The sequence below is a fragment of the Callithrix jacchus genome, chromosome 13 (genome assembly GCF_049354715.1).
Source record: "Callithrix jacchus isolate 240 chromosome 13, calJac240_pri, whole genome shotgun sequence".
NCBI lineage: Eukaryota > Metazoa > Chordata > Mammalia > Primates > Cebidae > Callithrix > Callithrix jacchus.
This window is the reverse complement of record NC_133514.1, coordinates 19,277,913-19,302,360: the sequence shown is the minus strand read 5'-3', so window position 1 is coordinate 19,302,360 and position 24,448 is coordinate 19,277,913. Positions and strand designations below refer to the sequence as shown.

Genomic DNA, 24,448 nt, shown 5'->3' with positions numbered 1-24,448 from the left:
TAGGACTTTCTGACTCCAAAGTCTATGATCTTTCGACTGTCAACCTGAAAGAATGCCACCTGGGTTAGCGGATGGACTTTGCCATCTATTTTGGCTGTGGAGAAGTTGTTTTTCACTTGCCTCCCAGTTCTCAGCTTATTGCCAGAAATGTGAATGATAGTAAATCTTATCGTATACAATTGATTCTGCATGTCATGGGTATGTCAAAGGAAAAGAGCCACCTGGAAAACCTTCTTCTTGGATCCCCCAAGTCTATATTCATGTAATTAGTAGCTGGTGTGGAGAGGATTGACATTGGTTCCCCAGCAACGGAGAAGGTTTATGAGGAGGAGATGGTTTTAAGAAGGGAATCGGCCAGGCAAGGCGGCTCACGCCTGTAATCTCAGCACTTTAGGGGGCCAAGGCGGGTGGATCATGAGGTCAGGAGTTCGGGACCAGCCTAGCCAACATGGAGAAACCCTGTCTCTACTAAAAATACCAAAATTAGCTGGGTGTGGTGGTACACATCTGTAGTCCCAGCTACTCGGGAGGCTGAGGCAGGAGAATCTCTCAAACTTGGGAGGTGGAGGTTGCAGTGAGCTGAGATCATGCTACTGCACTCCAGCCTGGGCAACAGAGCAAGACTCAGTCTCAAAAAAGAAAAAAAAAAAAAGAAGGGAATCACGGTCAGCAGGTCAAACATTTGCAGAGGTGCCAAGAAGATGAGAACTTTTGGAACTGGTAGTATCTGCCCTCACTCCCATCCGGGCCTTCTGATATGCTGCCCATTCTTTAAGGTCCAACCCAAATTCTTGATGCCTTCCCTGACCTCCACGTCCCCTGCCAGGCCAAAAGGATCCCTCCATCCTCTGCAAAGCCTGTGCTGGATCCTACCCTAAGTCCATGCTGCTTGAAGGGTGGGGGCTCTGAAGATGAAGGGAAAGTGGACCCTTGTCCTTAGTATACTTGCTGAGCAGAATTCCTTGGCAGGCCCAGGGAAGCCATGTGGAGGATTGGTGGAGGGTGTAACTTTAAGAGCCAGAGGGCCTGAGTTTGACTCGCAGCTGTGCAATGTACTGACTGTGTGGTCTTGGGGAACTTGCTTAACCTCTCTGTGCCTTTGTTTACTCATCTATCTATCTATATATTTTTTGAGATGGAGTCTCATTCTGTCACCCAGGCTGGAATACAGTGGCGTGATCTTGGCTCACTGCAACCTCCACCTCTGGGTTCAAGCGATACTCCTGCCTCAGCCTCCTGAGTAGCTGGGACTATAGTCATGCACCACCATGACTGGCTAATTTTTGTATTTTTAGTAGAGACAGGGTTTTGCCATGTTGGCCAGGCTGGTCTCGAACTCCTGACCTCAGGTGATCTGCCTGCCTTTGCCTCCCAAAGTGCAGGGACAGGCGTGAGCCATCATGCCCGGCCTGTTTCCGCATCTATAAAATGGGTCTGGTGATAGTACCTGGAGGTACTGTCACGTGTGATCTGCTGACCGTGATCCCTTCTTAAAAATCTCCTCCTCATAAAGGTATGAGGATTAAACAAATTAAGATACATAAGTCCCCGGAGTAATACTTATCACACAGTGACAGTGTTAGCTGCTATCTTTCCTATAGTCCTAATCTTTTTATTTTATTTAATTTTTAAATTTTTGCTGTTGTTGGAGATGGAGTCTCGCTCTGTCACCCAGGCTGGGGTGCAGTGGCTCGATCTCAGCTCACTACGACCTCCACCCCTTGGGTTCAAGTGATTCTCATGCCTCAGCTTCCTGAGTAGCTGTGACTACTGGCACACGCCACCATGCCTGGCTAATTTTTATATTTTTAGTAGAGATGGAGTTTCACCATGTTGGCCAGGCTGGTCTCAAACTCCTGACCTCAGGTGATCCGTCTGCCTTGGCCTCCCAAAGTGCTGGGATTACAGGCATGAGCCACAGTGCCCACAGCCCAGCCCTAATCTTTTTAAATGAGGAAACCCTGGTCTACTTTCCCAGGAATGCTATTTCTCTCTAATTCCAGGATTCTAGTCTAAACCATTTCAAATACCAAAAAATCTTAAGCAAACTTCATTCTAATAACCAAGTTAACATTTATTGAGTGCTTACTGTGCTGGACACTTGTAAACTTTGTTACACATATGAATTGAATTCTCATAAGTCCTGGGAGGCAGACAGTATCATCTTTACCCTCTTATAAGCAAGGATGCGGAGGCACAGAGCTGCTTGATAGGCGTAAAGATCATGCAGCAAGGTCAGATTGAAGCCAGACAGTGAGTCACCAAGGGGGGATGTGCTGAGCTGGCACACTGTGGCAAAAAGCGAGGTGTCCCATCACTTCTCCCCTGCCAGCATGCAGCAAGCATGAGGAGTATGTCCTATATTCGGGTTGTACCAGGACACTCTGCACCCCATATCTCATCGAATCCCCCCAACTCTCCAGCAGAGCCATTATGATCATCTCTAGTTTTGGGTTTTTTCTGAGACAGAGTTGCTCTGTTGCCCAGTGGTGTGATCATAGCTCATTCCAGCCTGGACCTCCCCAGCTCAGGTGATCCTCCCACCTCCACCTCCAGAGTAACTGGGACCACTGGCATGTGCCACCATGCTTGGCAAATTTTTTAATGTTTTTGTAGCGATGAGGTCTCACTCTGTTGCTCAGGCTGATCTCAAACTCCTGGGCTCAAATGATCCTTCCACCTCAGCCACCCAAAGTGCTGGGATAACAGGCATGAGCCACCGCGCCCGGCCCCATCTCAATTTCAGACAAAAACATTGAGGCTTAAGGAAGCAGAGCCACAGGCCCAAGTCACCAGCCCGGAAGTGGCAGAGCTGGCCAGGTTTTCTCTGGCAAAGGGCAGTGACCCTGCCACCAGAACACAGCTGTTTCCACATGACAGAAGCCAGTACAACTCTTAATTAGACACCTCTGGTCTCAATATAGCTGTCACTGGTCTCCTCTGTAGGACGCCTCTCTTGGCCCGAGCAGGTTTCCCCTCCTGAGTGACACGACCTCTGGTTCTTCCTGCTTCTCTGGAGGTCTTGGGTGGGCCCTCGGGTTCTGCCGGCTGGGCGTGGTTTCTTCCTCAGTGGCTTTGACCTCATCCTCCCCAGACAGAGCCAGGGTTGCTTCTGAGGATGCTTGTCCTCAGCACAGCTGCTGAGCAGAACTGCTTGGCAGGCCTGGGGAGGCCACGTGGAGGAGTGCGGGAAGGCTTGAGTCAGGAGCCAGAGCGCCCTCACTAGGCCCTCGGTCTCCCTTCTTCTGGCCAGCCACTCTTAAAGTCATTTTGTTGTTTGTTAGATATAAAAATAACATCTGCAGACAGTAAACGTTTTGAACAATCTGGAAATGCATAAAATAACAAGGGAATTTTCTCCCCTTGACCCCCACTCCAGATCCCACTCCTGAGAGGTGACTAAGCATTGGTAACACTTCCTGGTGTCTCCTTCCAGACCCTTCTAGGTATACATGTGCATGTAAGCATGTATGTGTGCACACATGTATATACGTACAGGACACAAAGGAATTGTATACACATGTATATGGTCTTTTGCAATATACCTTGCACTCAGCAATGAATGGTGGTCGCCCTTCCATGCCAGCACTTAAGTCATTTTTATGGCTGCTTACAATGCCATTATCTTGATTTCTCCCAATTATTCACTTGCTCCCTACAAGTCTCTCTATTCATGGATATAGATATATGATATAATGTATATTATATGTTAGATATATGATATATATTTTATATATAATATATAAATTATATATAATAAAAAACATTTTTTCTATATATACAATAAAACCAAATATCCATTCAGTGAGCCGGCACAATCCCAGCCTCAGCCTCAGCCTCCTAGGCTCAGGCGATCCTCCCACTTCAGCCTTCCAAGTAGCTGGAACTACAGACATGTGCCAACACACTTGGCTAATTTTTTAATTATTCTAGAGATGGAGTCTCACTATGTTGCCCAGGCTGGTCTCAAACTCCTGGACTCAAGCGATCCCCTTGCCTCGGCCTCCCAAAATGCTCAATTACAGGTGTGAGCTACCATGCCTGGCCCACATTTGGTCATTGTCTAAAAAGTTAAAAGATTAGGTAATGAGACGCCATCTACTTCATAGCAAGAGCTAGAACAGACCTGCACCTTCAGTGTTTCAACATGCCAGCACTTACAATAATAATAACTTTGATGATAATTAATAATAAGAGTAGTATATAGTGTGCTGTGCTTTATTTTATTTTACTTTTTTTGAGACAGAGTCTCACTCTGTCATCCAGGCTGGAGTGCAGTGGCATGATCTCAGCTCACTGCAACCTCTGCCTCCCAGGTTCAAGTGATTCTCCTGCCTCAGCCTCCCAGGTAGTTGGGATTACAGATGCCCACTACCATGCCTGGCTAATTTTTGTGTTTTTAGTAGAGATGGGGTTTCACCATGTTGGCCAGGCTGGTCTTGAGCTCTCGAACTCAAGTGATCCACCCGCCTTGGCTTCCCAAAGTGTTGGAATTACAGGTGTGAGCCACTGCACCCAGCCTATAGTGTGCTATTCAAAAACATGATCTCAATTATATCACAAAATACAACAATTAATAAAAGGTGCCCCAAATAAATATATTCAAACTCATGTATGAATTTTTAAAATGAATAGAAGAAAAAGGATGGGCTGTGGAGCTGAGCTTGGTAAGGAGAGAGATTAGATGGGGGTGACCGGGAATGAAATTGCCCTGGGTGCAGTGGGTTGAAGGTCCCAGTGATGAGAACTGAGGGAAAAGCTGGGAACCGAATGGAGAGTGGGGCCCTTGAAACTGAGATGATGGAGGGGCGGACAATTCTTGGTGAAGCTGAGATGATGGAGGGGCGGACAATTCTTGGTGAAGCTGAGATGATGGAGGGGCGGACAATTCTTGGTGAAGCTGAGATGATGGAGGGGCGGACAATTCTTGGTGAAGCTGAGATGATGGAGGGGCGGACAATTCTTGGTGAAGCTGAGATGATGGAGGGGCGGACAATTCTTGGTGAAGCTGAGATGATGGAGGGGCGGACAATTCTTGGTGAAGCTGAGATGATGGAGGGGCGGACAATTCTTGGTGAAGCTGAGATGATGGAGGGGCGGACAATTCTTGGTGAAGCTGAGATGATGGAGGGGCGGACAATTCTTGGTGAAGCTGAGATGATGGAGGGGCGGACAATTCTTGGTGAAGCTGAGATGATGGAGGGGCGGACAATTCTTGGTGAAGCTGAGATGATGGAGGGGCGGACAATTCTTGGTGAAGCTGAGATGATGGAGGGGCGGACAATTCTTGGTGAAGCTGAGATGATGGAGGGGCGGACAATTCTTGGTGAAACTGAGATGATGGAGGGGCGGACAATTCTTGGTGAAGCTGGGCTGCGAGGTGTGACATATTTGTGTGTGGCCGGGAAGGTACAGAGGGGTGGAGAGAGGAGGTCACAGAACTGAGCAGCCAGGAAGTGGAAAGAGTCCCCTCGTCAGATACTGGAATCACCAAGTATTTGGATGAGGCTCATGTCACAATGACTGGGAGCCAGGAGCTCCTCCCAACCAGCCAATTGGCCCTGGCTACAGACAGCAATTGGCAGCACCCACCTTGGATTCTTTTTTCATCCTGGCCTCTACTCTGTCTGCCTGTAACTCTCCAAGAAGCTACAAGGGAGGCAGGACTGCTGTCTCCTTCCCTAGCAGAAAACCCAGCTCTCCCAGAGCAGGAGGCCCCTGAGACCATCGAGTGTCCCCCGCACGGGCCTCGAAGGTCACAGCGAACTCATCCCTGGAATCCCTGCTTGTTGGAGCTCTGAATACATGACAGGCTTTGGGCTCACTCTGGAACCTACCGAGGAAGTGGTTTCTCTCCATTTCCTGAAAATGGAGAGAAGTCATTAAACTCTGTACCTGTTAAATGCCCACCTGCTGAGGAGGATTGGTACTCACCAAGGTGTAACGTGCCTCCAGTAGCAAGCGAGGGTTTTCTGAGCTGGGAGCCTGAAATGAGGTGCTCAGGACAGACGGTGCCTGTGCCTTGTAAGTGCAATGTCAGGATAGAGACTTCTCCCCATTGCATGCAGGACACAGCAGAGGCTCAGAGAGTTTGGGTGGTTTGCTCAATGACTCACAGCAGGAAATGCAGAACAGAGATTCCCCCCCAGGCTGTGTAACTGGAGTCTGAGCTTTCTTGTGTGTGTATCTCATCCCTTCCTAAGCCTGGAGCTCCTTGAGGACAGGGACGTATTCAGATCTGGTGTCCCCTCGGCACTTAGTGTGTCCCCCTGCCCGGAATCAGCACTCAATAAATGATGATGGGGCTGGGCGCAGTGACACACTCCTGTAATCCCAGCACTTTGGGAGGCTCGGGTGGGAGGATCGCTTGAGCCTGGGAGGTGGAGGCTGCAGTGAGCTGTGATTGTGCTGTTGCATTCCAGCCTGGATGACAAAGCAAGACCCTGACTCAAAAAATAAATAAGTGATGATTGGTGACTCAGCTCTTCTTCCCCCTACCTCTCTTCCTGGGACCCTTCATCCCCACTTCAGACCCCCTAGTACCCTCCTGCAGCCTGGGCCCTTCCTACCACTGTGGAGATCAATTTCCTCTTGAAGGTGTTGTTGGCTGTTTTATCTAATTGACTAGGAGGAGAGCTGGAGCCAGGGGTTCAACCCAAGTGATGGCTCTTTCTCCTCCTGGGCCTTCTGGGAAGAAAGCAGACCATACACAGACAACTGGGAGGAGGGGTGATTCTGTGCCAGGAGCTCCTTTCGGGAGCCCCTTAACTCTCACCCAGGGCAAGCTGCCTGGCGTAAGGCAGGTGGTGTTCATCGTGGGGCTGGCAGAGGGCCGGTGCAATGTAGGGAACAGCTTAACCTTTTTCCTCCCCTGTTGCCCTAGATTATTCTGAACTTTACATCCCTGGACCTGTACCGCAGCCGCCTGTGCTGGTACGACTACGTGGAGGTCCGAGATGGCTTCTGGAGGAAGGCGCCCCTCCGAGGTAACAGCACCAGCCACCACCTGACTCCACACTGATTCCCTCTCTGAACCACTCTCTTCACGCTCTTCATCCTCCCACAGGGCCAGCATTGGCCAGGGACGATGTCCTGGTGTGGGAGCCAGGAGTCCTGGCACCATTAAGTCCCAGCTAGCTGCATCACTCACTTGCTGTGTGACTTTAGGCAAGTCCTGTCCTCGATCCAGATTTCAGAGTCCCCAGTGTAGGCTTCTGGACCTCCCTCTGAAGGTGGCTGTCACCCTGTGGTGCAAGGAGTCATCGGAATTGACAGAGAGAGAGAGAGAGAGAGAGACAGAGAGAGACAGAGACAGGCTGTTCTGTGCATCTCCACGGCCCCAGGGTCTCCTCCTCATCTGGGCACTTTCAGAGGCTGTACCATTTGTTTCTGTCTGCCCTTCTGGCTTTTGGGTGTCCACAGTGCAGCCTGGCTCAAAAGAGAGTCTTCATAAACCTGCCAGCCTGTTTCCTAACTCGCCGCTGGAGGCTGCATGCTGGGTGCTGTGGCCTGACCTTGTTCACATAGGATGATTTTTTCCTAGGAGGGTAGGGGGCAGGAGGTGAGTCAGTGGGGATAAGTCGGTCAGACCCACAGGACAGAAGGTGCTTTAATGAACCTGGAATTAGGGCAGAGGGAGGCAGGTGTTTCTAGAGGGTATTTGCAGCAAGCCCAAGGAGCTGTATGAGTCTCCTCCTTCAGGCTGGATTGATTGTAAGGCGCTCAGGACCACTCTGACAACAGAGCCTCTGCTCCTCAGCCTGTGCCTAAAACAGCCAGGCGGATCCTGCTAACCTCTCTTTTCCCCCTAGTTTCTGATATTTAAATATTCCTTTTCGGTCATTCAAAGCAGCTGTCCTTACAACACTTCCTCCCTCGGACGTGTTAGTGTTTTTCCAAGATGGGAGTTTCTTTTTCATAACTTACATTCCTGGCCAGCACCCTGTGTCCCTTGCTGAATATTGGGAAACTCTGGCCTTATTAGGAACATACAGCTCATTCCTAGCAATTCTTCACTACAAAGAATTCCACAGATGGCTGGCCTCATCCACTTAGGTTGACTCTTGTTCATTTTTATTTCAAAGTGGACATTGTCTGACCCAGTCCCCAGATTCTGGGATTTATTTAGGGTCCTGGGGCATCCCTTGCAATTGACCAAATAAAAACATGTCTGTGAAGGCAGTTTGTAATGTATAAAGAAAGCCATGTTGATTTCTCATGATTACTTCTTTGCATAGAAAGCAAATAAGAAAAGGTAAATAATGATGGTAGAATGGTCTCTAGAAAGGTAGATAAAACACATTGGTCGGGTGTGGCGGCTCACGCCTGTAATCCCAGCACTTTGAGAGACTGAGGCGGGTAGATCATGAGATCAGGAGTTCAAGACCAGCCTGGCCAAGATGGGGAAACCCTGCCTCTACTACAAATACAAAAAAAAAAAATTAGCTGGGCGTGGTGACAGACCTATAATCCCATCTACTCGGCAGGCTGAGGCAGAGAATTGCTCGAACCCAGGAGGCAGAGGTTATAGTGAGCTAAGATCGTACCACTGGGCACAGAGTGAGACTTTGTCTCAAAAAAGAAAGAAAAAAAAAAGGTAAATAGAACACATGTATAGTTGCACATTATAGAGATCTACCTTGGCCAGGCACAGTGGCTCACACCTGAAATCCCCGCACTCTGGGAGGCTGAAGTGGGTAGATCACCTGAAGTCAGGAGTTCGAGACCAGCCTGGCCAACATGGCAAAATCCTATCTCTACTAAAAATACAAAAATTAGCCAGGCATGATAGCAGATGCCTGTAGTTCCAGCTACTCAAGAGGCCGAGGCAGGAGAATCGCTTGAACCCAGGAGGCAGAGGTTGCAGTAAGCTGAGATCAGGGCCTATACTCTAGCCCATGCGACAGATCAAGACTCCATCTAAAATAAAAATAAAGATCTACCTTTCCTCCTGAAAATAGGCTCACGTCCTATCCCTCAAGTGGCCTCTGGTTCTCTAAAGCCAAGTTGGACCCTGGACCAGACAGGAGGCAACCGGAGAGTGTACAGTCTTGGGAATGTGTGAAGCAGGGGGGCCACAGATCAGGGCCTAGGCACCCAAGCCTCCTGGAGAGGTGTGGCCTCCACAGGGGGTGTCCTCAGGGTTTACCACGCCTCCACCCACCCTATCTGCACAGGCCGCTTCTGCGGGTCCAAACTCCCTGAGCCCATCGTGTCCACTGACAGCCGCCTCTGGGTTGAATTCCGCAGCAGCAGCAATTGGGTTGGAAAGGGCTTCTTTGCCGTCTATGAAGGTACTGAGGAAGGCGGCGGATGGGAGGAGTCAGATGGGAGGTCCCTGGGCATCCTAGAACAACTCCCTTCGGGCACCCTAGGGGCAAGATTGTGGGTCTCCAAGGGAGGAAGCAGAGAGAATGGTGGGATTGGCTGGGACTGGGGGGTTGGTGGGAGACCGAGAAGCTGGGACGGTATGGGAGGGACTGGAGGAGTGGGGGAAGGAGCTCCCCCACAGGGCAGAGCGTGCTGACCCACCACCCCTTCCCACCCTACCCTGTGTCCCCACAGCTATCTGCGGGGGTGACGTGAAAAAGGACTACGGCCACATTCAATCACCCAACTACCCAGACGATTACCGGCCCAGCAAAGTCTGCATCTGGCGGATCCAGGTGTCCGAGGGTTTCCACGTGGGCCTCACGTTCCAGTCCTTCGAGGTAGGTCAGAGACCCTGTGATCTGACTTTTGAATCCTGCAGTCGCTCCCTTGAACAGCTGCCTCTCTTTGGGCTCCTGAGGGTGGGTCCCTGGCAGCCAGAGCCCCTTCCACTGATGAAGTCTCAACCCCCAGATTGAGCGCCACGATAGCTGTGCCTACGACTACCTGGAGGTACGCGACGGGCACAGTGAGAGCAGCCCCCTCATCGGGCGCTACTGTGGCTACGAGAAGCCCGATGACGTCAAGAGCTCGTCCAGCCGCCTCTGGCTCAAGTTTGTCTCCGACGGATCCATCAACAAAGCTGGCTTCGCCGTCAACTTTTTCAAAGGTGCCTCCTACCCTACTCTCCCCTGTCCCAAGGCGCCCATCACCTTCACTCCTTCTCCATTCACTCATTCAACACGGAGATTCTAGGAGGCATATGGATGCCAGTGAGATGTCAGGGCCATGCCCCTAAGAAACTTGGGGCTAAATGGGGAGAAGAGGTCCCCCAGTATGGAGTAGAGGCAGGACCTGCCATAGGACTCAGGGAGGAAGCAAGGCAGTTGGAGGCTTTTTCACCTGTGTGGCCTTGGGCATGATATTCTCCCTGAACTTCAGTTTCTCATCTATAAAATGGGCACAGTAACAGGCTTCACATAAGGATTGAAGGAGAAATGAAAGAGGGGTCCTTAGTCAGGGACAGCACAGGAGGGGCGCTCGCCCAGTCCATGTGCTCAGAAGGGAGGCTCTGTGGGGTTCCAGCCGCTGAGGGGCTAGGTAGGTCCTGGGCTGAGTAGACAAGTGAGGCTCATAGCCAACTTCTTCCCTTGGATGGGGTGAGGGGTTGGTCACAAGAAGCATGAGGGACCCTGGACTTGACCCCTGAGCAGAGGTGGGAAGAGGGGCCAGGCCCCTGCCTGGAGTCTGTGACACCCTCTCCTCCCCACCACAGAGGTGGACGAGTGCTCTCGGCCCAACCGCGGGGGCTGCGAGCAGCGCTGCCTCAACACCCTGGGCAGCTACAAGTGCAGCTGTGACCCCGGGTATGAGCTGGCCCCAGACAAGCGCCACTGTGAGGGTGAGTGCCCCAACACTGCCCTGAGCCTGCTCCCTCCCTGGCCCCAGCCCACCTGCCCAGGAAAAAAAAAATATATATATATATATATATTTTTTTTTTCTTTTCTTTTCTTTTTTTTTCTTTAAGACAGGGTCTTGCTCTGTCACCCAGGCTGGAAATGCAGCGGGTCAGTCTTACCTCACCATAACCTCCAATTACTGGGCTCAAGCAATCCTCCCGCCTCAGTCTCCCAGGTAGCTGGGACTACAAGTGCACACCACCTTGCCTGGCTAATTAAACATTTTTTGTAGAGACGAGCTCTCACTTCATTGCCAAGGCTAGTCTCAAACTCCTGGCCTCGAGCGACCCTTCAGCCTCCCAAAGTGCTGGGATTACAGGCTTCAGTCACTGCCAAGATTTCTTACGCCCTTCCACAGACCCCTTCCTGGAAAAGCTAGACTGATACCCCAACCCTCTTTTCATAGCTCATGGATAAGAAATGCATGTCACAGGCCGGGTGCAGTGATTCATTCCTGTGATCCCAGCCCTGTGGGAGGCCAAGGTGGGCAGATCACAAGGTCAGGAGTTTGAGACCAGCCTGAGTAACATGGTGAAACCCTGTCTCTACTAAAAATACAAAAATGAGCTGGGTGTGGTGGGGCACAGCTATAATCTTAGCTACTCGGGAGGCTGAGGCAGGAGAATCCCTTGAACCTGGGAGGCAGAGGTTGTTGGGAGCCGAGATCGAGCCACTGCACTCTAGCCTGGGCGACAGAGTGAGACTCCTTCTCAAAAAAAAAAAAAGATATGTCACATTGCAACCCCGGGAACACACTGTCACCCTGTAGGATGTGTTCTGTCTTTGGTTTGTTTTTTTCATTCTTGGGGTGTTCTGAGTTTTGTTTCTTTTTGTAAATGACAATCTTGACCTGCTCACTGATTTCAACACCCACCAGGGTATTGTGATCTCCAGGTTGGAAACCCTTGTTGTGGGACAGGCACTGTTTCTGCCTCTCCACGCATGGTGCCGAGATGCTGGTGGCAGCACTCTGAGGCTGATGGCTCCAGCTCACTGGGCTGATCTTGCCCCTGAGTCGCTCCGTTTCCTGCACCTCCCTGGACTGCCCCGGTCCCTGAACTGCTTTCCCTGAGTCCCTTACTCCCCCTTGTTCCCTCTTGGCAGATTCTTGACCTGTTCATTCTCAGAGAAAATAGAAATGGCCACACTTATAACACCTTAACTTCCCCGCTCCTCCTACAGGCTCACCCCTGAAGACTCCCAGCCCACCCTCCCTCCCTCCCGTCTGCCCCAGAGGGACCAGACACAGGTCCCTGAGCCTCGGGGAGTCTACAGGCTCCCCATCTTCTTACTGCATCCCAGCCCGCATCTCAGCCCTTCCCTGCAGGGGCTCCCTGCAGATGGTGCCACCTCTCCTGTCCCTGCAGCTGCCTGTGGTGGATTCCTCACCAAGCTCAACGGCTCCATCACCAGCCCAGGCTGGCCCAAGGAGTACCCTCCCAACAAGAACTGCATCTGGCAGCTGGTGGCGCCCACCCAGTACCGCATCTCCCTGCAGTTTGACTTCTTCGAGACAGAGGGCAATGATGTAAGTGCCCACCAGACACTGAGGTGGGGCAGGAAGATATGAGGTGTGGGCATTCAGCTCAGTGCCTGCTTCCTGCCCTCTGAGAGTGGACCGGCCAGAAACACGCTGCAAATGTCGAGGAGAGACTGCTGCCAGCTCAGGAAGCACAGGAGGCCCAGCAGGAAGGGTCCTGAAGGGGGTGAGGGGACATGTGGCAAGTGGGAGGAAGGACATTGTGTTAGGGAGGCGTGTAGAGCAAGGGAAGGCTTAGAACTGGCTTGGGGAGCCAGTGATGGGGAGCAGCGAAGACAGGGCTAAAGGATGTGCAGAGCAGGGAGCTTCCTGAGGGTGGGAGTAGTCAGGAGAGGCTTCCTGGAGGAGGTCGGCCTGGAGCTGGGCTTCCCTGCAGGTGTGCAAGTATGACTTTGTGGAGGTGCGCAGTGGACTCACGGCCGACTCCAAGCTGCATGGCAAGTTCTGTGGTTCTGAGAAGCCCGAGGTCATCACCTCCCAGTACAACAACATGCGTGTGGAGTTCAAGTCCGACAACACCGTGTCCAAAAAGGGCTTCAAGGCCCACTTCTTCTCAGGTACCCCTAGACTGCCCAGTTCCTGGCCCTGCCTCTCCTCGGAGAACAGGGCTTCCTTCTCCCTGCCCCTGCACCCCACACTCCCCAACCCTCCCTGGTGCCAGGCAGGCAGAGTCTGCCCTCTGTTCCTCATCACTTCACTCCCCATCAAGCCAGCCCTTGCAGTACCCACATCCCATTATCCCTGAGCCCTCAGGGCTGGGCTGTGATGGCTGGGGCCGGAGGATGGGCAGAACATGAACATTCAGAAACCAGCATTGGAAGTGAAGAAGAGGGAATTCCAGGTGTCAGGAGCTGTGCAAGCCAAGTCCTGGGAGAGGGCAGGTCCTAGGAACAGGGAGTTCAAGAATGTTGGTGGATGGAGGAGAGGCGAGTGTTTGCCTTGGACTGTGTGGGGCAGAGTCTCTGGCAGTAGTCAGACTTCTAATCAGACTCTGCACAAGTCAAATAGGTTCACACTGGGGCCTTCAGAAAGATGAGGTGTGGCCAGGCGTGGTGGCTCATGCCTGTAATCCCAGCACTTAGGATGGCCGAGGTGGGAGGATCACTTGAGCCCAGGAGTTCAAGACTAGCCTAGACAATATAGTGAACCCCGTCTCTACGAAAAGTTTTTAAATTAGCAGGGTGTGTGTAGTTGTGTGTGCCTGTAGTACCAGCTACTTAGGAGGCTGAGGTGGGAGGATTGCTTGAGCCCAGGAGTTTGAGGCTGCAGTGAATGATGATCTCATCCCTCACTCCAGACCTTATCTCTCAAATTTTTATTTTTTTAAAAAAAGAAGAAAGATGAGTCACCCACTTCCTTCAATTCCCAAGCCTTGGGGCTCCCCTGAGCCAGTGGGCAGGAACTCAGATCCAATTAGCAGATGTTGATTGACAGCTGCCCCACATAAGGCCTGGGCTCCAGTCCCTGGTACTCATCTGAGCCTCTGATGGCCCCATCTTCCAGTGGTCTCGATGGTGATCAGCAGCCCCTGGCCCAGCCCCTGAGCTGGGCCTCCAAGTCAGAAGACCTCCTCTTCTTTGTGAATCACTCAGTCCTTCACCCTGGGGTGAGGCTGCAAGGTAGTCCCAGAGGTAAACAGACCCAGGCTCATTCAGTGAAGGACAGGAGTACAGTGGAGCAGGGGAGAGAGGGAGGTCAGGGGCTGGCTGCAGCAGGCCCAGGATCCTCACTCTGCCAGCCTGCTGGGCAGGATGGGGTAGGCAGGAAGGCAGGACACCTACAGCCCAGTCCACGCTGCCTTCCTTCTCCCCTCCTTTGCCCAGCTTCCTGCATCCTCAAGCCCCCTCTGTGGCTGCCCCGCACCCCTGCCTGACCCCCAGATGCCATGCACCTGCCCCTGCACTGGCTCCCTGCTTGGCACTGCCAGCCACCCTGCTCCGCTTACAGTGCCCGTTGACCTCCTGCCCCCAGCCCCTGCTTGCTGAGACCCTCCCCATGCCAGGCCAATTTCTTTCTTCCCTGCGCCCACCTGGGACTCCTAAGAGGTGCTCACCAGAGGGTTGAGAGGATGTAGCACTGCTCAGGGGCAGGCTGTGCCCCGGGAAACCATTACCTGCTTACTCTCATCTCTTCCCACCTTTCTGTTGCTCCAGTCTTGGAGGGGCCCTGGGGACTGACACATCTTTCAGGCCTGGAGTTACTGCTCTGCTCTGCTGTTCCGCTTGACACTGTGCCCACCCCACCCTGAGCCCTGCACAGAGACATGCACACACACATGCGCACACACATTGCCCCATTGCACAAGAAACCTGCAGAGCACCCCCGCCAGGGGAATCGAGGCTCAGCCCAAGGCCTGGGGCATCTGACTCTGGCCCCCCAGGAAGGGGGCTATTTGGACTTTTGGGACACCCACCGAGGAGACCCTAAGCCAAGAAGAAGAAAGAGCCTGAAGACCTTCAGTCTGACCCTGCCACCTTCCCGGGCATTTGGGCACTGTAGGGTGAGTGCCATCTCCTTGCCTGGGCCCGTGCCCACCTCCTCCACCCTACCCCCCTGCAACCTGCCCCCCCAGCTCCCAGGTGAGGCTGCCTGCTCCTGCCCCAGGTACTGAAGCAGCCTTCCTCAGGACTTACTGTCCCCACTCATGCACCTACCCATTCACTCATGCATTTGGCAGGTGTAATTTTACCCCTGCTGTGTACCAGGCACTGGACTAGGTTTCTAGGCACAAATGTGAGGAAGGGGTGGAGTGAAGGCTTTGCTCAGTCCGTAGCTGGGCTCCCCAAGGTTTCTAGCATGGTCACTGGAGATGTCCTCTGTGAACCCCAGGATGGCTTATAGGGTACCCTTCACCCTACATTTTCTGCAGGGCTAATTCAAAGGTAGCTTATGGGGGCCCTCAATCAGGCTGCCTCTGATGTGTTAACTGAGCAAGAACCCTTGGAGTGGACTTGGGGACTCCACCTCTTGGCCTGGGTTCCTGTGGCCCCTAGGGGCCTGGCCTGTCTGATCCTGGGTTGGGGAAGCAGGGCCTTCTGGAAGCCGATGTTCCAGCCCTTGGGCGCCCCTCCTCGTGGGGATCAGGAACAGGCCCCCTTGCACAGCCCCCCACCTGGCCAGCTCAGTGCCAGCAGGCATCTTTCCACCTCATGGTTCATCTCTGGAATTCTGGGGTCCACTGGGATCCCACATCTTCCCTAGGTATACCCGCTTCTATGCTAGGCATGCCACCCCCAAGTGCCCACAGACAGACCTGAGTGTATGTGGCTGTGGCACACACACCTGTGACCACGTGCACTTCTGTGTGTCAGGGCGCAATCCACATCGCGTGTTCGTCGTGTGAGTGCATGTGTGGGTCTGTGACATGTGGCAGATGCTTGTCTGTGAGCCATCTGCCGATGAGCTACATCTCTGCCTTTATGCGTGACTTTGTATCCATGTCGTGTTCACGCACCTGTGTGTACACGTGTCCTGTCCCTGGGTGTGTCTGTGCCTGTCTGCACATTGATGTCTGTGCCTATGTCCTCACGCGTAGCTGGGAGTGCAGTGTGTTTTCTTTGTGTGCACCTGTATGCAGGCTGAGTGGGCGAGTGAGGACACGTGTGGTTGGCTGTCCGTCTGCATTTGCACGGTGTATTGGAGCTGTGTGTCTGTGCGCGTGTGGGTGGTGTGTACCATGTGCACATGTATGTGCCTGTGGGCCAGCGCCTTGCTGCCACATTTGGGTGACAGTACATCCATGCACTGGGTCTGCAGGTGTATTTGTGAGTGTGTGTGTGTCTAACACACTCTGTAGATGTCACCTTCTGAATGAGAGCCAGAGCAGAGCTCTCCCCAGCCCTTCCCAAGTACTACTCCCCTCTACCAACGACTCCCCAGTTCTCTCCTTCCCTGATGCAATGCATGCCTAGTGGGCCATGTGTGCCATCCCTCCAGGCCTTCTCCCTGCCACAGGCTCTGTCTCTGTCCCGTCGCTATGCCTCCTGCTCCTGCTAACCCAGCCCTCCGTGCCCTGGCTGCGCCTGGACATGGCCACCCTGCATGTGTGTCCGCCTGCCCTCCCATCCCACCCTGCCCCTAGGACCCACCTTGGAGGTCCTGGGTCTGGTTTTCACTGCTGTCCCTCCCTGGTCCCTGCCCTCCACCCCCACCCCTTGGTCCCTTTTCTCCTTCTCTCTCTCTCGTTTCAGAAAAGAGGCCAGCTCTGCAGCCCCCTCGGGGACGCCCCCACCAGCTCAAATTCCGAGTGCAGAAAAGAAACCGGACCCCCCAGTGAGGCCTGTCAGGCCTCCCGGACCCCTTGTTACTCAGGAACCTCACCTTGGATGGAATGGGATGGGGGCTTCGGTGCCCACCCACCCCCCACCTCCACTCTGCCATTCCGGCCCACCTCCCTCTGGCCGGACAGAACTGGTGCTCTCTCCTCCCTGTGCCCGTCCCGAGGACTGGGGACCCTGCCCCATGCCCCACCCTCCACCCCCTCCCATTTTGATGGTGTCTGTGACATTTCCTGTTGTGAAGTAAAAGACGGACCCCTGCGTCCTGCTCCTTTCTCTTGCAGTCTGCTTGTCCATGTGTCTGTTTTTCCACTTGCCCATCTGTCCAGTAAGCAGGTAATGGTGACCCATGCTGGTTTGCTCGGACCCCCGTCCTCTTCTCCCCACAGCTGGGCCCCGCTCAGCTGGTCCCTCTGGATGCAGTGCCCCTTGGACCCCCTTGTCGCCTGGCCTCCCACTCCTTGCCACCTGGCCTGGCCGGCTCTGGCCGGCTATTGCTCTGTACTGGTGGGAGGAAGCCCAGCCAGGCCTCCGTTTCCCCTGGGGCATCCAGATCTCAGCCCTGCACAGACCCAGTGAATGCCCTTATTTGCTCCCCTGCAGATAAGGACGAGTGCTCCAAGGATAACGGTGGCTGCCAGCAGGACTGCGTCAACACCTTCGGCAGTTACGAGTGCCAGTGCCGCAGCGGCTTCGTCCTCCACGACAACAAGCACGACTGCAAAGAAGGTACGGGCTCCATGCCAGGGGCATCGGGGCTTGAAGGACCCGGTGCCAGGAGTGGAAGGCCAGAGGGCCATCTCCATCGGCCTCCTTTTAGGTTCTGGGGGCTGAGTGATCTCTGAGGCCCTCTCGTTCCACCACCCACCTGGTACATCGATCCCCTTCTGGCAATGTCGGAGCCACACGCTCACTTCTGTCACCAACTTCAGGAAAGGAAGAGCTCGTGGCTGCTCCGAGGCTTCATTTGCAGGCTCTCCTAGTGGTTCGCGCCTCTTAAAACCACATCCAAGTCTGTCCTTGTGACTTCCTACTGGCACAGAGGCAAGAAGGGATAGTGGGTAAGAGCACAGTCTCCAGGACCAGTGGCCTGGTCCAGCCCTGCCACTTCACTAGCTCTGTGCCCTTGAGTGACTTCTTACCTTCTCTGTGCCTTGGTTTGCTCCTGCATAAAATGTAGATAATAATAATAGCACCCAACTCAGAGGGGCATTGGGGGCTTGAGGCGCCCCAGGCAGTGCCAGGCTCACTGCAAGCACAATGGTATCTGTTACCATGATCAGCCACATTTGTAACCCCTGGGGATGCTCAGAACAGGGCCACTGCCTTCTTGACAGTAAATCCTTGCACACAGTTAAAGATAGCTCTAGGCCGGGCACGGTGGCTCATGCCTGTAATCCCAGCACTTGGGGAGGCTGAGGCAGGAGGATCGCTTGAGCTCAGGCATTCAAGACCAGCCTGGGCAGCATAGTGAGACCCTGTCTCTATTTTATTTTTAAACAGGGTTTTTAACTAAAAATAAAATAGGCTGGCATGGTGGTTCACACCTGTAATCCCAGCACTTTAGGAGGCCGAGGCAGGCAGATTGCTTCAGCCCAGGAGTTCAAGACTAACCTGGGCAACATGGCAAAACCCCATCTCTACAGTAAATGCAAAAAAATTAGCTGGGTGTGGTGGTGCACACTTATAGTCTCAGCTACCCTGGAGGCTGAGGTGGGAGAATCACCTGAGCCTGGGGAAGTCAAGGCTGCATGAGCTGAGGTCATACCACTGCACTCCAGCCTGGGTGACAGTGGGAAAAAATAAATATAAATAAAAATAAATAAAGTGAAATAAAACCAGCTCTCCTGGCATCACCAGTATCCCTAACACCTCCTGGGACATGATACCTCGCAGGCCTGCTCTGAGTCAGGGATTCCACTGTGGCCCTTGCCTGCTGGGCGCGTCTAATCCCACAGCACACACAGATGTGCCTCTACCGCTGAGCATCTGTGTGACTTTGGGCGAGTCCTTCAACCTCTCTGTTTCAGTGTCCTCATCCATGAAATGATAAAAAGTCATAGACCAGGTGCAATGGCTTATGCCTGTAATCCCAGCACTTTGTGGGGCTGAGGTGGGTGGATCCCTTGAGGTCAGGAGTTCGAGACCAGCCTGGCCAATATGGACTTCTTTAAAATCTATGGGGCTCTAGGAGGATAGGATTAAATTCCTTCCCTCAAGGAACTCAAAACCCAGTGGAGAAATGAATTACACACACATGCGTGCACGCGTGCACACACACACACACACACACATGAGAATTCCTGAAAACTGGGCAAATCTATAGGTTAAAGAGTCTGATATTTGTACCTGTGTGAGTCACTGCTTTTGATCCCTTATTTCGGATTTGCCACCATTAAATTCTTAAGTGTCTGCCAACACAGCAATGTGAGGCCACATAACCCCTGGGGATGCTCAGAACAGGGCCACTGCCTTCCTGACACTGAAACCCTGCACACATTTAAAAATAGCTCTATGCCGGGCACGGTGGCTCATGCCTGTAATCCCAGCACTTTGGGAGGCTGAGGCAGGAGGATCGTTTGAGCTCAGGTATGTCTCTACTGAAAATACAAAAAATTAGCTGGGTGTGGTGGCACGTGCCTGTAATCCCAGCTACTTTGGAGGCTGAGGCAGGAGAATTACTTGAACCCAGGAGGCGGAGGTTGCGGTGAGCTGAGACTGGGGCACTGTACTCTAGCCTGGGTGACAGAGCGAGACTCCATCTCAAATAAATAGATAAATAAAAATGATACCTACCTTGCAAGGTACTAAACTTTATAGACATGGCTCAGCCCTTAGCACCATGGCTGGCAGGTGACTCTTCCCATCCTGGTTAGTTGACAACCCAGGTATAAACAGATGAGCTGCTCACCAGAACCAAAGCACTCAACAGTGAACCAGTGGACAGTCAATGGCTTCCAACCCTGTGACCTCAAGCTTCCCAAATACACAGTTCCTGAGTCATGGAACTAGCTAGAGGGGACCTTTTCCTGATGTTGTCTAAACCGCAATCTGTCTCTGTACTCCCTGTGTAAAAAGATGGTTTGATAAAGAACAGAATCCACAAGATAGCCAGGATGGGGTGAAGCTCCTGGAGAAGATGGCCTGTTTACCTTTTATCTGCTCATTCACCTCAGAAGTACGTGTGGTTTCTTACTCAGGTGATAGGTTAATTATAGATCCGTAAGCATTTCCCGATTCCTATGGAGGACCCAGTGCTATGCAGAGATTTGTAGGGAATTCAAGACAGGCACCCCATGGAGATGCAGGCTCTCTGGGGAGAGACATGAGCATGCAAGGAACACAGGGAGCAGAAAGGCCAGAGTGCAGAGGGAGAGGCCGGGGGCTGTGTGAACCCACAGAGGGTAATGGCGACAGCTCATGGTGTAAGTGTGGGGAGACAGGAGCGTCACCTGCCTCCACCAGGGAGTGGAGAGGGCCATTTTCCAGGCCCTTGTGCTGTATCTTTCCCATCCTTTTCCCCACCAGCCATAGTGTCTGGCTGCCCATTTCCCCCAGTAAAACCTGTCCGATGACATGATTATGAACAACGACCATTGGCTTTTAAATTTGAGTCGGTGCCGGGTGTGGTGGCTCACGCCTGTAATCCTAGCACTTTGGGAGGCTGAGGGGGGCCAGATTGCCTGAGGTCAGGAGCTTGAGACCAGCCTGGGCAACATGGTAAAACCTGTCTCTACTAAAGATACAAAAAATTAGCCAGGCATGGTGGTGCATGCCTGTAGTTCCAGCTATTCGGGAGGCTGAGGCACAAGAGTTGCTTGAACCTGGGAGGTGGGGGTTGCAGTGAGCCGGGATCACGACACTGCACTCCAGCCTGGGTGACAGTTTGTTTGACCCTGTCTCAAAAAAACAATTGAGTTGGGGAAGCCATGTTTTTCAGAGGCAGAAGTCAGATCGCCGTGGATTGAAGAGACATGCATTGAGAATGTGGCCATGGCATGTGTTCCAGAAGGCGAGCTGGAAAGAAAAGGAGAGTGGATGGGCTGGGCCTGGGAGAGCTCTTTCAGGGTGTGTGAAGGTTCGGAGGCTGCAGAGCTAAGAGAGTGTGAGGCTGGATCGTTTCTGGTGTGAGGGTTCCCAGGCATGGGCAGCAATGAGCTGCAGCTCCCAGAAGGGCAGTCTGCCTTGACAGGGAGGAGGAGCACCTGCTCCAGGGCTGCCGAGCAGCGGCACAGATGGGTTTGCAGTTCAGAACCCAGAGGTTGAAGCCATTTATAGTGGAGGGCCCCGGCTTTCTCAGGAGGTAAGAGAGAGGTGGTCTGCCACTGGGAGCTGATAGAGTGACTTGAGGAAGGGGCTGAATGTTTGCAGCAGTTGCTAAGGAGGTGAGAGATGGAGCTGGTGAAGGCCAAATCCAAGGAGTATCCAGTGGTCTGGGGGGCCCAGGTGAGGCTGGAGCCACACATGGGGTTTTCTAAGATGGTGCCAGGCAGAGCCGGGATGCAGGGCCATGCAGAGTGCGGAGGAGCAGGCTGGGTGGTCAGCAAGGCAGTCAGTTAAGTCAATCAAGGAAGAAGTATTGGGAGAGAATGGAGAGATGAAGACCCTGGAGGTCTCTCTAAAATAAAGAGGCCAGCCAGGCGCAGTGGCTCATGCCTGTGACCCTAGCACTTTGAGAAGCTGAGGCAGGAGGATCGCTTGAAACCAGGAGTTTGAGATCAGCCTGGGCAACATAATGAGACCCCATCTCTACAAAAAGTAAAAATGAAAAAAATTAGCCAGGTGCTATGCCTGTAGTCCCAGCTACTTGGGAGGCTGAGGCAGGAGAATTGCTTGAATCCAGAAGGCAGAGGTTGAGCCTGGGAGCTTGAGGCTACGGTAAGCTATTACACTACTGCACTCCAGCCTGGGTAGCAAAGTGATACCCCGTTTTTGTTTTTTAATTTTAATAAAGTCAAATGACCATAGTTGGGAGGGTGAGGTCCTGAGCACCCCGAAGGAACAGGAGGTGGCCACGGAACGGAGAGGATGATGTGTTTGTGGCGTGGAGAAAGTGGATGATGACAAAGCCTCCAAGGAACTGAGAGGCCACCTTAGGTGGACCGTTGTGTGTCTGTTGACTTCACCTGGGAGGGTAGCAGGAGTGGGGGTGGGGAGAACTGAGTCAGGTGTCAAAGTCTCATGTGACTGTCCCGATTGCTGGAGATCAGCAGACAACAGCTTCGAGGAGGGGCACAGGTCGGCTGGAGGCAGTGGCTCATGCCTGTAATCCCAGCACTTAGGGAGGCCTAGGCAGGCAGATCACTTGAGGCCAGGAGTTTGAGACCAGCCTGGCCAACATGGCAAAACTCTTTCTCTACTAAAAATACAAAAATTAGCTGGACATGGTGGCTCACATCTGTAATCCAAGATATTTGGGAGGCTGAGGCAGGAGAATCACTTAAACCTGAGAGGCGGAAGTTTCAGTGAGCCGATATCATACTATTGCACTCCAGCCTGGGCAACAGAGTGAGACTCTGTCCCCGCCCCCCACCCCCAAAAAAATGGAGAAGCACAGGTGATATGACCCATGTGGCCCAACACCTACAACGGTCCGGGTCGCCCAGGAGAGGCTGCGATGGCTGCTTCCTGAGCGCTGCCACGTGAGGCCTCACTCAAGGCTTTTGTAGGAATTGGCAGCTAGGTTTTCCCCAGACACAGGTAGCCTCATGGAAAAGAAATGATGCCTGCCTGCCATCCAGTTCGTAAGTGGCACAAGACGTGAAAGAAAGGAGGGGGCAGGAGGGAAGGGCTATCACAGCTTGGGGTCCCTCTCTATCACCTTCCGTCACTCGCTTTCCTGCAGCCGGCTGTGACCACAAGGTGACATCCACCAGTGGTACCATTACCAGCCCCAACTGGCCTGACAAGTATCCCAGCAAGAAGGAATGCACCTGGGCCATCTCCAGTACCCCCGGGCACCGGGTCAAGCTGGTAAGGGGCCCCCTCGCCACTCCTCATGCTGTGTGGCCACCCCCTGTCAGAGGCACTGCCCAGAGCCATACAGGCTACAGGCTGAGCCTGGAGGCCTGCCACCCCAGGAGACCCCAAGTGTGGCCTGGACAGAGGCCCCTTTCCCAGTATAAATTAGGGACATCCCTGCCTTTGCCCCATTCCTAGGCCCTCTTTTCCTGTCATCCCCAGCTGTGGCTGATCACATGGGTGTCCATGAGGCCTGGGTTTGGGGCCCCGGTCCTCGCCCCACCTGCCCTCCAGCCACATTTTAAATCTGTGCTCCTTCCTCATAATCCTAGACCTTCATGGAGATGGACATCGAGTCCCAGCCTGAGTGTGCCTACGACCACCTGGAGGTGTTTGACGGGCGAGACACCAAGGCCCCTGTCCTCGGCCGCTTCTGTGGGAGCAAAAAGCCCCAGCCTGTCCTGGCCACAGGCAGCCGCATGTTCCTGCGCTTCTACTCAGACAACTCGGTCCAGCGGAAGGGCTTCCAGGCTGCCCACGACACAGGTGCTGTCATTGGTTGTGGGAGTGTCCACTGAGCCTGGGGTAGGGTCGGGGTTACAAAGAGCATTTAAAGGCAGAAAGGGACTGAGCCCTGTGACCCAGGGCCTGGGATGTGGGGGAGGCAAACAGTGTCCTGAGGACCAGGCCTGGGGGGCAGAGAGAGGAGGGTGTGGTTAGTGGTTAGGATGGCAGTGATGGCGATGGGCGGGAGAGGTTAGGGAACTCAGGGACAGAGAGGAAAGCCCCTAGAGGCTCCCCTGAGAACACGCTGGCCAGTGCAGCAGTCCACCCACACACCAACCCCAGAACATCCTCGCATATTTATTTATTTATTTATTTATTTATTTATTTTTGAGATGGAGTCTTGCTCTGTTGCCCAGGCTGGAACACAGTGGTGCGATCTTGGCTCACTGCAACCTCTGCCACCCAGGGTTCAAGCACTTCTTCTGCCTCAGCCTCCCAAGTAGCTGGGATTACAGGTGCCCAGCACCATGCATGACCCACTGAACCCAGCCCATTCTCATGATATTTTTTTGAGATAGAGTCTTGCCCTGTCACCCAGGCTAGAGTGCAGTGGCATGATCTTGGCTCACTGCAGCCTCCTCCTCCCAGGTTTAAGCAATTCTCCTGCCTCAGCCTCCCGAGTAGCTGGCGTTATAGGCATGTGTCACCATACCCGGCTAAATTTTGTATTTTTAGTAGAAATGCGGTTTCACCATGTTGACCATGCTGGTCTCAAACTCCTGACCTCAGGTGATCTGCCCGCCTCGGCCTCCCACAGTGCTGGGATTCCAGGTGTGAGCCACTGCGCCCAGCCCATTCTCCTGATACTTGCTGACATGGAGGATGGATGAGGAGAAAGGCTGGAGCCCAGGGGGACGCCTTGAGTGAGAGACCAAGGACACCACGAGGGAGCTTTGCAGTCTCCTCTTGGGTCCCGAGCCACCTGTCAGGGTGTCCCCAGAGCTGATGGTCCACAGCCTCCCATCTTCCCCTTCAACTCAGTCCCTGACCCAGCACCCCCTCCCCGGCCCTCTCCCCACCTCCTCTAGGGAGATCTGAGTGCCTGGTACACAGAGGCCAGAAGGCCTGGGAGGAGGATGGCTCCATACACTGTCCTCTGCCCCTCCCAGCACAAGGTCACAAACCGGAGGCCTGGAATGCCATCTGGCCCTTGGACCTGCTATGTTTGGCCCACGCTGTGTTTTTTTAAAAATGTGAGCCAACATTTAAAAGTTGGGAGTTTTCACATAAACCCAGATGTACAGCTTCTTTCTTGAAAATGGAAGCTGTGGTGA

General features: G+C 53.2%; 1 protein-coding gene across 8 annotated transcripts in view; it reads left to right on the top strand.

Moving 5' to 3' along the window:
• The window catches only part of BMP1 (bone morphogenetic protein 1), a 49,827-nt gene that overhangs the window by 22,238 nt on the left and 3,141 nt on the right, over positions 1 to 24,448 (top strand). For 6 of the 8 annotated variants that reach the window (XM_035270058.3, XM_035270060.3, XM_078347287.1 and 3 more), the window contains exons 9-18: positions 6,884 to 6,986; positions 9,177 to 9,293; positions 9,565 to 9,710; positions 9,844 to 10,039; positions 10,646 to 10,771; positions 12,197 to 12,357; positions 12,746 to 12,926; positions 17,250 to 17,375; positions 22,492 to 22,619; positions 22,940 to 23,153. In XM_035270058.3, coding sequence (XP_035125949.2) covers positions 6,884 to 6,986; positions 9,177 to 9,293; positions 9,565 to 9,710; positions 9,844 to 10,039; positions 10,646 to 10,771; positions 12,197 to 12,357; positions 12,746 to 12,926; positions 17,250 to 17,375; positions 22,492 to 22,619; positions 22,940 to 23,153 — 1,498 coding nt within the window. Of the gene's footprint in view, positions 1 to 6,883; positions 6,987 to 9,176; positions 9,294 to 9,564; positions 9,711 to 9,843; positions 10,040 to 10,645; positions 10,772 to 12,196; positions 12,358 to 12,745; positions 12,927 to 16,559; positions 16,983 to 17,249; positions 17,376 to 20,586; positions 22,620 to 22,939; positions 23,154 to 24,448 lie in introns of all 8 variants that reach the window. The other 2 variants (XR_013525514.1, XR_013525513.1) reach the window with 2 other exon arrangements.